The sequence below is a fragment of the Thermobia domestica genome, chromosome 11 (assembly GCF_964235325.1).
Source record: "Thermobia domestica chromosome 11, izTheDome1.hap1.1, whole genome shotgun sequence".
Classification (NCBI taxonomy): domain Eukaryota; kingdom Metazoa; phylum Arthropoda; class Insecta; order Zygentoma; family Lepismatidae; genus Thermobia; species Thermobia domestica.
In genome coordinates, this window is record NC_137464.1 from 33,476,658 (window position 1) to 33,492,367 (window position 15,710).

At 34.3% G+C, this 15,710-nt stretch overlaps 1 protein-coding gene across 6 annotated transcripts in view; it reads right to left on the reverse strand.

The window, feature by feature from the left end:
• The window catches only part of LOC145664022 (ral GTPase-activating protein subunit alpha-1), a 200,320-nt gene that overhangs the window by 40,374 nt on the left and 144,236 nt on the right, over window positions 1–15,710 (reverse strand). For all 6 annotated transcript variants that reach the window (XM_081730314.1, XM_081730316.1, XM_081730318.1 and 3 more), the window contains 7 exons: window positions 13,561–13,788; window positions 11,038–11,187; window positions 7,092–7,299; window positions 4,389–4,579; window positions 3,006–3,187; window positions 2,370–2,544; window positions 648–776 (listed from right to left, as the gene is read on the reverse strand). In XM_081730314.1, coding sequence (XP_081586440.1) covers window positions 648–776; window positions 2,370–2,544; window positions 3,006–3,187; window positions 4,389–4,579; window positions 7,092–7,299; window positions 11,038–11,187; window positions 13,561–13,788 — 1,263 coding nt within the window. The remainder of the gene's footprint in view (window positions 1–647; window positions 777–2,369; window positions 2,545–3,005; window positions 3,188–4,388; window positions 4,580–7,091; window positions 7,300–11,037; window positions 11,188–13,560; window positions 13,789–15,710) is intronic.

Genomic DNA, 15,710 nt, shown 5'->3' on the forward strand with positions numbered 1-15,710 from the left:
TAAGATCAAATCTTTATAATACACCAATAATTTCTCTGCTAAACAAGTATAGTTTTATAAAGCAAGTGCAAAAATGTATATCAAGTTACGAAGTTTCGAGGGAGGATGGAGAGGTCCGGTCCTGGTGGACCACCTGCGTGGGAGCATCTCTAGTAACACTATATATAAGAATAAGTATAAACACAATATTTCCTGCATTATTCTATTAATTTTTTTCAGGTTTTTAAATTTAATAATTATTATTTTACCTAATTTAACGAAAACTCTCAATTTCAGTATCCCAGAAGAAGAGATCCGTTCATACCATAAATGCAAAAATTATTAAATACACATAAGTTTTCTTTTAAACAGGCCTAATTTAAATTCTATTTGTATTGCAATCTAAAGTGATCCCTTCCTTCGCTCAATTTCTTCCGAAGTTTAACAAAATGAATCTAGAATAATCAAAGGCCAATTTAAAGACAGTTTGCAATTTACAGGCAACACGCATAACATGGCGAAAATGTCATATATTCTGTTACTGGAATAACTCTTTGAGAATCTTAAATGTGAATTCGAATTTTTAAATTAACATATGAAATATTCGGAAAAAAAATACAACTAAATGACATATATATATATATAGACATATAAGCAGAAAAACTTACCTCCCATGCAAGTCCCGCTATAAATTCTTCGTATGCCTGACTGCCACACATATTGGAGAGGATAGAATTTTTATCCTCTTGTCCTTCTGCAACATAAATAACTGCTATCTTGTGTGTTTCTCGACAACGCTGAAAATTAAAAATGGATTTCGTAATTACCTTCAGTTAATCACAAGCAGCAGCTAATAAATTGTATGAACTTGAGTAAAATATATACTTTACTTGCCAAAGAACACTGCTAAGTAAATGTGAAGGCGAATAGGCAAATTCACAATGTTTCTTCCTTTCTTTCGGGGTTGCGGTGGCTCAGTGGTGGAGCGTTCACCTCTGGTGCAAGAGGTCGTTGGTTCGATCACGTCAAGTGAGCTTTGTGGTGGACAAACACCGTGTGCGTGGTTTTTCTCGGGGTTATCGCGTTTCATCTCACTTTTCTCATTGCACCATTTCATTGCTTTCTCATCAGTACCGTCTCCTTTAGCCTAGCCGGCATAGTCGTGAGCCGTAAAACTAAGATTTTTTTATTTTCGCCCTTTCCTTTTTTCAATATAAAAAGTATGAAATATACTTTTAGTATTAATGAAAAGAAATAGAAGAATAAAACTCTCCAGAAGTTGCCAATGTAATTACAAGATGCCTATATCGTAGAACGAAAATAATAGGCGTGTGCATGTTGTTACTGTTGCAATTCAGGTAAGAATATTTTTTTCATACGCTTTGTGACATTTCTTACTACTAGTCATATTCTTGAAATTTCAATGTGATGATAAGTAGCTTATAATTATTCTGAGTTCCTAATGAAGGTGTTGGTGAAGGTTTCGTTTAAATCTGTTGTGCAATTTTTTGAGCTAAAGTCGATCAAATATTCGGAACGAAATTTGGTGTATCATGGACTTTTGGCGTTAGAGGTAACGAAGTGTTTATTTGCAAGAATGATATTTATTATTATTCAACTGCTGCATGAATAGACAACAAACTTGATGTATTGGGTTTTTCTGATACACAGAACACGATATCTCATTTGCACTTACTCCATTCTGAAGGTGTGAAGGAAGAGAAACTACTCGTAGTATATTTCTTGTTATCCCTGCATATAAAATCACGACATTTTGTATCCAGTGGCTTTTTCATATACATAATACGAATATTTTATTCATTTATACGAATTACGAAATTCTTTCCAAAAAGGGACATCGGCCTTTACTCTTTATTCATGATTCTTTCGAGTAGTTGGACATGTCACGGAATTTTGTATATGAGACATTTTCAACAATAATAATAGTAACATCTAATTCAGCTGCATGAAATTTGGAAAATCACTATGAATAAATGGCCGAATTAGGGAACCAACTATTATTACATAATACGAAGATATTTATCTGCATGAAATTTAGGAATTCTATCTCGGAAGATAAAGAAGAGAGAGCTGAATTCAAAATTGTTGACATTAATAGAAGTAGCTCTCTCGGAACAGGTCGATATGTGGGTGCGAAATCGTGAAATGTGGAAGTCTTTAATACACAGACAGATGTAAAGAAAGTACTGAAACCTAAGTAAATTCGACTCGCCTTGAGCTCCTAAAGCGGGAAGACAGCGGCTCTTACTTCTATATGTTTTCTAAGTTGTTTGTCATTAACCTTTATTGTTACAGGACAACAAACGGTCACTCTCACTGTTACAGCTAATTTCTCTTATTCATAGCTACGAAAGATATTAACATCTCACCTGTGAATCTAAATTTCGAAGTTCACGAAGGAGTTTCTCATTTTTGTGTAACAGATGAAGCTGAGGGCGTTTTTCCCAGCCAGCAAATCCAAGTTGTGAAAAGAGCAACCGACAGTGTTGGAATGGGGACTGTGGTGGCTCATGGGGAGTGGGTGTTACTCTGCTCCCCACCATTCTGTAATTTACATAACAATGAATATTTTTTTATCAGAATTTGAATTATATTGAAAAACATCATAAAGAAAAATGTTTTCAAACTACAATTTCACAAAACTTCAATAAGCTAAAGCTATTTATTTTCATTACAATAACTATCTAAAACTTGACTTACAAAATCTGAAGGTAATATTTTTAACTATTTAGTGCATTAAGTATTTAATTAGGAATATCATATTCCTGATGTATTTTTTATTTAATAATCTCTCTGCTTCTTCCTTCTCATCTTAATTCTTAAAATATGCTCCGGGCACCAAATGCTATAAAGTTTTATATAATTAATTCACATTGTCTTTAGCACAGCAAAATGACACTCACTAAAAATCTATCATTTATGGCAGCGAAAAATCTCAAGACTTGTAAGCTAATAGTAATGAAAATGGTAAGTGGAAATACAACATAATTACTAATTTTACTTACTGCACATCAATTCCATGTCTTTGGAGGTAATCCTGCTCTAAATTCCGTTGATTTAGCACATTTGTGATTGTATCATCTTCCACCTCCCGCGGCAATAATGGAGGAGGATTCCCTGGAATGTTCCTCGGAGTGTCTAACCCATCTAAACACTCAGGACTTGTGTGACCAATGTATTGAAGCAGCTATTAGGAAAGACGAAAAATGTGTTACAAAAACGCTTTTTATATCTCTAAAACAACAATAACTTTAGCCACTGAATTCAATATATAAGATAATTATATCCATCTAATGTAGAGCTACTCTTGAAGAACTATATTTCCGTCTACTTAATTACTCTAACCTCAAAATATTAGCAATCTAATTATATTTAATAAGAAAAATTGTAAATTACACAACGTACTGTATATCTTTGTAGTATTGGTACATTTTTTGGTATTGATACAAGTTTTATATATATATATGAACCAACAGGAATTCACGGCTAGCGATGGTAGGTGATAATGGTCCTAACATGGTGCTCATGGAAATGGAACCAGTGGTGAACTATAAGGGAAGCCTGGGGACCAGACTGTCCTTATCAGCAGTGGCCATGTTGCTACTAAACTCGTATTTTGAATTGAAATTAAGCAAATTTATTCAAAAAGAGAGTAGTGATGCATAATGTACCGGTACATTATATACAGTACATATACATACATTTGTGATCCAGCGACACATGATGGTTGCCACCTTTTTCAATATGTCAGATTAGATGTCACTCAGGCTCTGATTAGCTTGTATAGCACATCTTTCAGCATCTGGGGTTGTTGTGGTATATTGAGTTCCTCGGATAACCCCATTAAAAATTCGTTGACCACTAACCACTAAAATTCGTTAACCACTAAAAATTCGTTGAACTTAAATCAGATGAGTGACAGGGTCCTAAATCTTTCGATATCAGCCGATTCTGAAACCGAGTTTGAGGAACATCTTCATATTTCGTGTACAGTTCTTCGCCTCGTCTTGTTGCAATAAACAATAGCGTTCATCTCCAACACAGACACGAACTTCGCCATAAACGTCCACGCATACATCTGAATTTATAGTTATGTTGAAAACAACAAAGTTTCTCATACAGCCGGATGAGATAATTTTACTCTGGACATATTAAAAAACAGTAAACGGAAAATAATTCTCAGAAGGAAACCAGGATCAATTTATCTAAGGAAAAAGACTTGGAAAACTACAAGAATGGATTGGTGTAATGTTCGAATGCAAAACTATTGGATTCTAAAGAGAAAATGTTAAAGTCAGTTGTATCACAGTATCTAATAATGTAGTTAATCCACAAAAGATCTGAAATACTTGAATTCTTCACAATTTTACTATAATTATTTAACTTACATCATCAAGATTGTCCATGTCTTCAGCAGCGTTCTCCCACGTTGGAAGAACATCTGGAGGACGGTGACGTAAAGTGTGTCTAGGCGGTGAACTTTGCAAAGTTCCAAGAAATGAAGAGGATAGCATAGAATCATCTACTTTCACAGGTCCCGACAGCTGTCGTTGCATCATAAAAGGTGCATAATCATTATCTGAAAAATACAATATTATTGAAACAACTGTCCAAAATATTAAACTGGTTCCAGTGCATTTTCAAGAACATTGCAGCACAAGTTTACATCTTCAAAATGAATGACATCTATTTTATCATCATATATTGTGATCTACAGGTTAAATTTGAGCACGAAGAAATACAGGTTAAAAAACAACTCACGAAACAATAACGTGAAAAAGAATTAGATGATTTCTATAAAAATTAGTATATGGATTTGGTTCATTATCAAATCACTTCCTGGGATCAAACTAGCAATTGTACCTCACAGAAGTGAACGTTCAATTGCTGAGTCACCACTGTGAACAATTGGTGTCGGTTTCCATCTAACTTACACAAATTCAATTACTGACAAACTTGTTTTTTTTTAGGTTTTATTATCCTTTTCTCCCTTGGTCCTACATATTAAATATATACCAAGATAGCACAATGATACGTAACTTTTTGGTCATGTGTGATTTTTCGCTCCCGTAGTTGGTCACACGACAGCATTTATCTTTCATATCAACAACTCACTGCGCCTAAACGTTTGGCAGTATGTGTATCTCAATGTGACCAACTCCAGGAGACAATTTTGAGAAAAACGGCCAAAAGGTGACATACGTTTTCACATCCTCGCACATAAATATGAACCTTATCGAAAACGTCTTCAATAAAATCCAATCTACGCAAATTTTTGGAGATTACGGAAAATGGAGAGCGCATTTACAATCTGAGGTCGCATGACACACTGGCTTCGGGAACTGTATTTGAAACCCATTTCTGAATCTCACACCAGTCAACCTGCTAACATATACGATATCAAAAATAATTTCATAATTAACAGTTTCAAAAATTACTGAATAAAAAGAAATTATGTGTGTGTTGTTTTGTTTATGTGTAACATGGATTTTTCTAGCTGTAAAACTGGAAGAGAGTTCAGCTCTGTAATGTATCTGTGCAGCGTGAACTTAAAAGACAAGATTCTCCACATAAAAAGGAAAGTTCATCAAGTTTGTGACAAATTATAAAATTGTGATAAGCATAACTATCGATCATCAATTCCATAGCTTTTGTGAGTTATTCCTGAAAGCGACATTCTCAATCATATTTTTACTTTATACCATACTACACCGATTGTGTGTGTTTGGTATTTTATTGTTGTCATTTGCCTTTATTTATTTATTTATTTATTTTTGTCAATCTATTATAAAGAAAGAAATTGGATCATCTTGTGCTTCCGTGTTTATTACTTTAATTGAATATTTTCTTCCTCTCTGAGAACGTTTTATAGCTTTAATAAGTAGACAATCGGATTGGTTGCAAATCAAAGCAACTTCACTAAAATTTGAAAATGTGTGCTGTAAGCTGGATTCTATCTCAGAAGTGATCGCAAACAAAACTTACAATAAATGTAAAACGAAGGATTCGGTGATATAATAATAAAAATGATGTTGATGACACAGTGTCTCAGAGCAAGGAAATATTCAATTAAATAAACATGCTGGAACAACGTGAACCACTTTTCTTATAAATATGTGTTCTATAGGTTCTATAAGCATATATTCTATTATAAACGTTTAATAATATATGTTTTAGATTATATATAAGAACACATACACACGAAATGCTCAATTCTATATGAAAGTAAAGAAAACTTCAATATTTCCAAAGTAATGAGTGCATGATTATCGACATGACTTGCAACAAAACATTGTTTTTAAGACCAGTTTCAAATTCTGACCTAGATTTGGTGTCTGGCCATCCTTTTTATTTTTAAAGAAAATAACTAATTCCATTATTTAAAAATACATAAAATACTGCTGAGCAACCTAAGCCATCAGTAATTCAATATAGAGAACGAGACCATTCAAATTTTTGCTCTGCCTGTTTCGATTTTCTTCTTCTTCTTGTCTATGATTTATGAACGATCGATCTATATTGATGATCGAATTATTTGAACATAAACCTATGTTCTACTATGACTTGGCACGTACTACTTTTGAAAATCATGTAAGTACTTTAAGCGTCATGACCTACTCAATTACAAATATATTCAGTGTTAGTTACTTATGTCCTCTCTTTGGTTTTTGAGGTAGCCTATGTCGTCATAACAAACCAACCTAGAGGCAAGAACTTCGTTTTACTATTATGTTCTAAATACAGTACATAATCATTTTATTTAATTAGTTATCCATATATTTACCTAATTTATTTTCCTAACTATCGTGACTCGGAAGAAAGAGAGAAAAAGCGGAAATCAATAAGAAGTCTAAGAAGTCTAAACATAGCTACCGACTCAAGACACTGTGATGATGCTTGGTATTTGGTTTCTGACATAAATACCTCAAAGACAAGACTCTCTCTCTCAGAAAAAAAAGTAATCTGCTGATGATACTGGCCTGCAAGAATACATTTTAACTAGTATTTTTTTGCGTGTAGTTTCTATACAATTCAGGATTTACCCACAAGATACCAACTTAGACTGGAAATAGAAGCTAATTCTAACTCACCTATCTCCTCTTGCTGACTGCTTACTTCATCTGGACTGCAATAAAGAATAGATGCATCCCAAGACGCTTTCCCACTCAAATCTCTCAGGATCACTCTCACCTGAGATGGAGCTGTTTTCAGACCAGCTGTAACACCTCCTCCGGGTACTTCCAACGTAGGTAATTCCACCAAAGACACTAGTAAGTTGTTGTTGGTAAGAACAAAAAACTGGAACAAATATTAAAAGCTTCGTTAGAATTTGCGTAGAACTGCGTAAAATTCTCTCTCATTACATAAAATTATCTTTTTTTTTTAATATATATATATATATATATATATATATAAAGAAAGCACGCATTTATTGCGTACACAAACGAGTTCTTTTCTTTACTGGCAAAGAAAACAACTGTGAAGTACCGAAATGTTAATGTTTTCATTTTGTTTACGCAACCATATTTTGCACAGAAAATAAAGGTTTTCTATGCTTTCGTGTATCTTGAGTTGTTTTATTTAAATTCGAACCCAATATTTCCTTACACTGGAATCATCGTCTGGAGGTAGACCTCTGAAGAAAATATCAAGATTCTATTTACACACTTGCCACTTTGTCTTCTTCCTTATATTTGAAAATACTTATTTTAAATTCAAAGTCCAAAGATTCTTCTTACTATTTACGCACTAAATGAAATTTTATTCTTAACTATTATATAAAAAATGTTAATGACACTGCAAAAATAGCAATCCTTTTAACTTTGAATTCATGGAAGTACTTTGGAATTATCTGCAGTATTCTGCTGACTAGAATATTTTTTCCAACGTCTATCCTTCTTCCTGGAAAACAATCGAATCACTAGTCTTCATAGCTGTAGTCCGGTAGTCAAGTTTTTAACCTTAGAATGTTTTATTCAAACCGTGAACCTGATGCCGGTGGTAAGTCTTTTTATCAATAGACAAAACCTCACAGATATTCCTACTTATTTGCTTATTTAAACTTCCCTTTACGAATTTTGGAAGTTCTTTGTTGTAGTTTCTGAACCAAACCGTCCTCTTTACCTGCTCCGCAGGCCGTCTGTGAGCTTCTCTGACTTCCACCAAAAATGTTGAACCACGTTCTTGACTTGAAAGTCAACATCAGGAAGGGCGGTGATTTTGGGTTTGACGAGGGTGATGTATGCCAAAACATATAATTGATGTAATTAATCGCCTTAAAACTGTTGCTTATTCGCCTCTTGTCCTGCCTGAAGATATTTTATCTTCAAGATCTTTATTGACTGTATCGTCCTTTCTGCGATTACGCTGCTTTGAAGGTGGTAGGGTGGGCTGTGACTCAAATTAATGTTCCATTCTCAGCAATAGGTGACAAAGAAATCTGATGTGGAAGAAGGTCAATTATCGCGTCTAGAAAAAGAGAGCAGATTAAAAACGTCTTCCAGCTTTCGTTTAGTGGATATATATCACCAAATAGATCATCCAAACTTTCATCCATTATTGTACAATCCGCGGCAAAAAACCTGCAACATGAGCATATAAGTTTATTGTGAAATGACGAAGTCTTTTGCTCCAAAATAAGTGTGCATGGGAGGAGGCCGAGGTTTATTCTGGCGTGATTCGTTCCACTTAGACGTTATGTTCATTCCCTGTGCTGTTAGGCGTAGTTTCACAATAAACTTACATCCTCATGTTGCAGGTTTTTTGCCGCGGATTGTACAAAACAGAACTGGTCGAGATGAATATGTTCCCAAGGATATGCTTCTCGTGGTCAGCTAGAATAACTATCTTACGTGGAACGTGGACACGGTCTGGCTATATTCGCACTGATGAACACATTGTTGTATATCTCCTGTTAAATCTGGCCACTATTCCTTGCTGAACCCAGCGCTCTTCATTTGTTCAAGTCTCATATCGTCGGTATCCAAAATCGTCACATACTTTGTTCTAAGCTTATGTGGAAGCACAATGCAGCCGCTTATAAATAATAGTCCCCCCTGTAGTTCAAAAAGAAATCGCTTCTGAAAGAAACGTTTATGATCGCTGGCATCAAGATGATGAAGTAGTTTCTTCGATCAGCCCGTTTTAGTTCAATTAAACTACTTTCTGCAATCATTTATCCTGAGAAGTCTTATTTAGAATGTCTTTCGTCAAAAGAAAAATTTGCAGTTGGTTTTTATAATCTTTTGAGCCGATTTCATCTTGTAGCCTGGGCTAATGGAAAACATGATAAGAAGTCTGCTATTTTAACCTGTTTAGTATAGATAATCTCGAAATCATAATTAGTTAGCAACAAGAATCAGCGTTGCAAATTGGCAACGCAGTTCTTGGTGGTAAATTCATGCCAAAAGCATAGAGTATTGGCTGTGAATCCGTCGATAGTTTAAATGTTAGCCCATAAAGAAATATCTGAAATTTGTTTATCGTAGAAACTATAGCGAAGCTCTCCCGCTCAAATTGGTAGTAGTATATTATGTGCTTAATAATGCAGCCGAAGTACACTCCACAGTCTGTAGATTTCCATTAATCTGGTTAGAAAGCACCAACACTTGTGGGAAAAGTGTCAGTCATGATGACGTTTGCACCTTCAATGAAAGGATGTAGCATTTCAGCCTTGTTTATGCATTTCTTAGCCAAATCAAATTCTTCTTGATGCTGCGAGTCAAATCTAGCGCATATCCTTCTGTAAAAACTTAAACAAGTATAGAGTTTTCAGGGAAGTTGAAGGAAGATACCAATGGTATAAATTTACCAGGTCTCAGAAGGGCTGTAACTGCAGAAGTGACTGTGGCGATGCAGCATTCACAACAGGTTTTAATTTATTTTTAGTAGGTAAAGATTTTACCTTTCTGAATGCCGCAATCCAACTCCGTGATTTTTCGCTTCTACTCTTTTCTTGGTGAACACGTAAATTTAACCGCTGACATTTTAGTGGAATAGTGGCGATTAAAATATAGGGTCAACCCATAAAAAGTTGGTACAAAGCTAAACTTTCATATATAAATGGAGGCATGGCTTGTTTACAACATATTCAAAATTGGCTTTGAGTAAAAAATTCTACACGTACTCAAATATTCTCGATTTTTTAGTTCGTTTTCCTGTAGAGGGAATGCCTTTTGCTCAGCCTATGCTCCCTTTGCTCATCAGCTATATTGGCTATAAATGACTTGTAACCATCTTATCAAGCAATTTCATACATTTATCTTGTTTTTTTAATCTCGTGTTACTTATTTATCTACTTTTTAGAAAGGGGTGTTTATAGGTGCGTATTTCAATAGCATCAACTAGTCAAAGAAGTTTAGGAGGCGTAACTGAATTGGACTTGGATTAAAATAGTACAGCCAATGTTATATTATTATTATTATTATTATTATTATTATTATTATTATTATTACTTTACATGAGGGCTCGAAAGCGTACTGTGACCGGAATAAATACTTGCCGATATTTTACGATATGTTTGATACAAGAGCATTGCAACATTTATATAAGTAAAAACATTCAACATTTAATTGTCAAATCCTGAGACATTCTAACAAAGACGTACTTTTTCAATGTCTTGTATATGATAACCCAGAACAGCAACAATTTCCGTTACCCTTTTCGCCCAACACTGAGTACATGACTTCGCTTCAAGACAAAACCTTAGAAATTATGTAGGGAGCCTCTTAACTTTAGAATCTGTAGCATCGAAAATCAGTCCACAAAGCAAAATATTTTAGGCACTTACTGCCTCTTAGATCAGCCACAGAAAGAGCATATTTATTTTGACTTCAATTAGGTGTTCTATATTAACATTCTTCTTAGAATCTAAGCACGACCATTGGAAAATCCTTTTTATATAGTAAGATGCCGTAATTTGCTTTTATTATTATGTACGACTAAAGTACCTGTTGAAGTCAAACATTAATTACAATTGTACCTTAATAAAGAAGCCTAATATAAATGATTTAACGTAGTATATGTATGTAATATTACCTGAATATTTGGTGCAGTGAACACTTCGGCATTCAACTCATCACCTGGCAACCCTGGCACATCATCATGCTCAACTACCATCGACGACAGCCTGGCTGCCCCGATGCCCATTGGGAAATGTCCCAGATGATTAACTAAGTGCATCATTACCTGTGAATGGCAAAGAGTTAAAATCAATAATATAATTTAAATCAAGAAGCATCATTTAACTGAAGTTATTAGTCTCACTCTGAGTTATGGTTCTTCGCTAAGCTCCCTAAACTATGTAAATTTACAAGATAATGGAGAACGTCAAAATTTTAGAAAGTGAGTCAAATAGTATCTACAAAATGCTATTACAAGAATTAATAATTAAGACCTTTCGTATAATGTACAAATCTGGGTGTCCAACAGTTATGACGTTGTTCTGTACCAAATTTATCATTGAACGGTACGTTGTTAAAATGTCGTTCTCCTCGAGGTCTTGTCACACCGCTACGCATTTGCAGCTACGCTATAGTAGGGTAAGGCATCGGATCGAAGAAACAGGTAAGGAGATGATATTGAGGTGATATGCACGAGAAGAGTGATGCTGAAGCAACAACTGGCAGCAATCAATATTATTTATTTAACATTCAAATACTTAAATAAAACCACAGTTCGAAATATTTAGATCATTTTATTATGATACTCAAGCAAATTAAATAAAATTTTACGCTTCCAGTTGTTCAAAATTTATCAGCTTGATTATCCATAAACTTTAACCTGGAATTCGATTATTCAGTTGAGTATGATCTGTTAAAGGTATTCATCAAACGGAAAATGTATTTACAATTTCTAGTTCATCAAACGAAACAGGTCCAAGAAGCTTAGCTGGAACTTTTCATGTTACTATACATGGCAACTAATCAGACAAAAATGAACTTTGCTTCAGTATCTTTTTACAAATAATGATCTAAGCACGCATTTTTATTGCACAATATTCTGTGCGCTAAATAATCTAAATTAAAAATTGTGATTGTTCAGAAGCAAAAATATTTTAGGGACTCTTGCATTACATTCAGAGTCAATAACGTCCAACTCTTATTGTATGGTGCAGATAAAGAAACTATCGGTACACTAGAAACCGGATTATTTAACTAGGATTATCACTAGGATTATTTAACATTGTAATATTACAAGTTATAACATCATTTGACTAATTCAGGTAATAATTAAATAAAATTAATGAAAATAAACTGTAACGAATTCAGGTCATTACAACGTTATGAATTGCGTACCTAAATTACTGGTCTATAAGAAAAGATTCGGAAATGGTTATTAGTTTATTTAGTGGCATGTATAGATACCTGAGTCATTTTTTTTGCTTTTTCATATTCTTCATTCCCTTTAAGTTATTCACTAAAATTAAGAAATGTGAGGGTAAGCTTCACGAAGATCTTTTATTATCAAACTTTATCAAATATTTACCAACCGAATATAAAAGTAAAATAATACTCAACCGATTAGTTGTTTTTTTAGTTATTTCTATACCATGAGACATTAAACCAGTAATTCTTAACAGATGCGTCGCGACACATTGAAGTGTCTCGCAATTTGAGAACTTTAAAAAATTAACGTTATTAAAAAAATATCTACACTTTATACGACACATTTTATTTTTAATATGAATTCTTTAGCAATGAGTCAGATTATATTAGGCAACGCCTGCAAGAGCAGCAATCATGCGAAATTCTATTTGTGGCTATTTTGGTACAATATAGAAATTGAAAGTCTTTATACTACTATAATTTGATTTAAAAAAAAACCTAAGCGTGTCGCGATGTAGTAAAGGTTTTATAAAGTGTGTCATAAATCAAGAAAGGACGGAAATCACTGTTAGGCAACATAAATCGATTGCGGGCAAGAAAAATACAGACTTACTCGGCGAGTTGAAAACAATTTTAACAGAAAGGTTTATAGGCATATTGCTGGCTTAAACCTAATACTTTTTACTTTGTTCTGATGCATTAACAAGAATTTTAGGAATGATTAAAAAAAAAAATCAAAAGATTGCCATCTTGGCCAGTAATTAGTTTTTGGATCAGGAGTCACAAAATTTTTGAACAGCCTCTAAATCGAGTTTTCGTATTTTCTACGGAGTAAGCAAATCATACTGAGTTAACTGATAGTTTGGGTTTGGCCACTAGTTAAGTGATAGGTTGGGTTTGGCTACACTATATGTAGTTCTCCAGACATAAGGCCTACAAGAAAATTTTTGCCTGAAATATATTGGATCTTTTGATCCAAAAATGCAACAAGTATATTTCTTTAGTTTAATCGCGTATAAATTGTTGAATATGCTATGGGAAAAGCATTTTGACAATAATTGGTTATTAGACAAGGTAAATCTGACCGCTAGACTACCAGAACACATACTTCAACTTCCTGTCTGTCGAGAATACGCTCTACCACTTAGGTTACCAGCAATACCATGTGTGTTTGTTTCTTATTCCACTAGCAACATCTAACCAAACATCTTTCTGGGTAATCTTTACTACATACCATTTTCGCAGCTAATTTCACTGGATTTGAATCATTGACAGACTTCCTATCACCAGACGAAAGACGACTTGGAGATGGCGATGCAGATCTCCGGCCAACAGGCGGAGTCCCCTCGCGAAGGTTATCCAGTTGAATATTTGGATCAAATTCTTGCACTAATTCAGGCTGGAAAAGTCCCGTGCCTTTAAGAGGTGATGCTTTGCTGCCCAAAACAACCATTTTAAGTACCTGAACAGGAAAAAAAATAACGAAATAAGTTATTCCTTTCACATGTTATTAGGATCTGCGTGCTTATTGAGTACTAACTCTTTTCATTGTGTTATAATTTTGATGTTCTTTGCCACGAGAAGCACCAACATCTTTCAATTGCTTAATCAGATTACGAACAGATTGCTTTACTAGTTCTCTCGATATTATCATGTCATAACATTTGTAGTACACAAAAACTTAACAACTAGTAAGTACAAGTATACATTAAATTATCTTTAGATCAAATCAAGTACTCTGTCTTATGTGAATCAAATTAACTTTTACAACATTGCATTTTTATAACCTCATTTTAGTGCCAAGACACATAACATATTTCTATTCGGATTTTCAGATCCATTCAATACGTATCTCCTTACACCTTTAAATGATGTTCCCTCAAAAAATACTTATTTCTGAGGAGCTACCTACGCGAAACTGTCATCAAAGCTTATAGTCACTGCAGCAGCAGTATTATTACTATTATTATTATTCTGTACCACACACGAACAGTAAACACACAAAATTCATATTAGTGGTCAGACTAAGATGCGTAATACAATGCTTCTTTACAATAAACGTACACTTGAAAATTGAAAATACATTTCATTTGTTTAGTCCTTTCTTATTTAATGAAATCACAAAATTGAAGGATTTTGTCGAATATGCTACATTAAAAAAAACATGCACCAAAGTTAACAATGTTCCTTTCCATGAAAGAAACAGTGTTCGACACATGAACGTACATTAAATTTCCCTGCACCAGGCATTTCTATACCCAGACTTTCAATGTTGACATCTAATAAGCTGGTATAGTAGAAAGCAACGAACCAATAAGTAACTCGAGTCACGGTTAAAAACTATGCCCTTAAGAAATTTAACAGGCCTGTTCCGAAATTAATCCGACGAACTTCGCATATGTGTTGCGACTTTGGTTGGAAACATCTAATTGCGGAGATGGGCCAATTTAAGGTAATTAGTAGAGACGTGCTAGTTTCCATACTTATTTATCGAATATTTGTACAAGGACTTCTTTATACTATATCATCACCACAACCATGCACTGGAGACTCCTTCGGTGCTTTTGGGAATGCACCAGCTTCACAAATTATGAAATGCTGTACGGTGGGGAATGTGTTGGTTGGGAAATCAACCTTCGATATTCCGCCACATCGATCCTTCCTCTACTATTACAGTACTTATACACTAAAACAATGTCACAATATACAATTTGTTGAATCGTCCCACCATTTCCAGTGTATCACGCTTCAATAGCACACTGCGTCAGTCAACCTTCGACAACTTCACTTACTCCAAAACATTTGTTTGTATCTTATTGGAACCATCAAATAAGGCAATGGCAGGTTGGTACAACCTACATGTACAAAGTTTACTCGTGTGTGTGTGTGCGCCAGGTGGTTTGACAGCTCAGGAGGAAATGTTCTAGTTTGGTAATTTGAGTTCCTGATTCGAGACCGAGTAGAATCCTTTCTTTTCGCAAATAAGGTAGTTCTCCTTTTTTCCTTTTAGTCTTTCATATTTCATGTTTTTGCGTGTTTCATCAATACAGATGTTTTATTTTGTATTTAGCATCTTTCGCTTTTTACTATTTGTCATACAGTATTATTTCATTTATCTGAGTTTCCGAACAAAGTCGCAGATTACCTTTTTTCTCTTGTATTGAGATCCTGAACACGTATGCGAAATATGTCGGTTGTTTTATTGACCGATTCTACTAATTACCTTAAATTGGCCTCATCTCCATAATGTGTGTTTCTGACCAAACTCCACATACAAACTTTCTCCCCGTATTGAAGTCCTGAAAACGTATGCGAAGTTCGTCAGTTTTGTTCCCGGAACACTGTATGTTGGCAGAGTAATAAACCACAATATAAGAATATTGC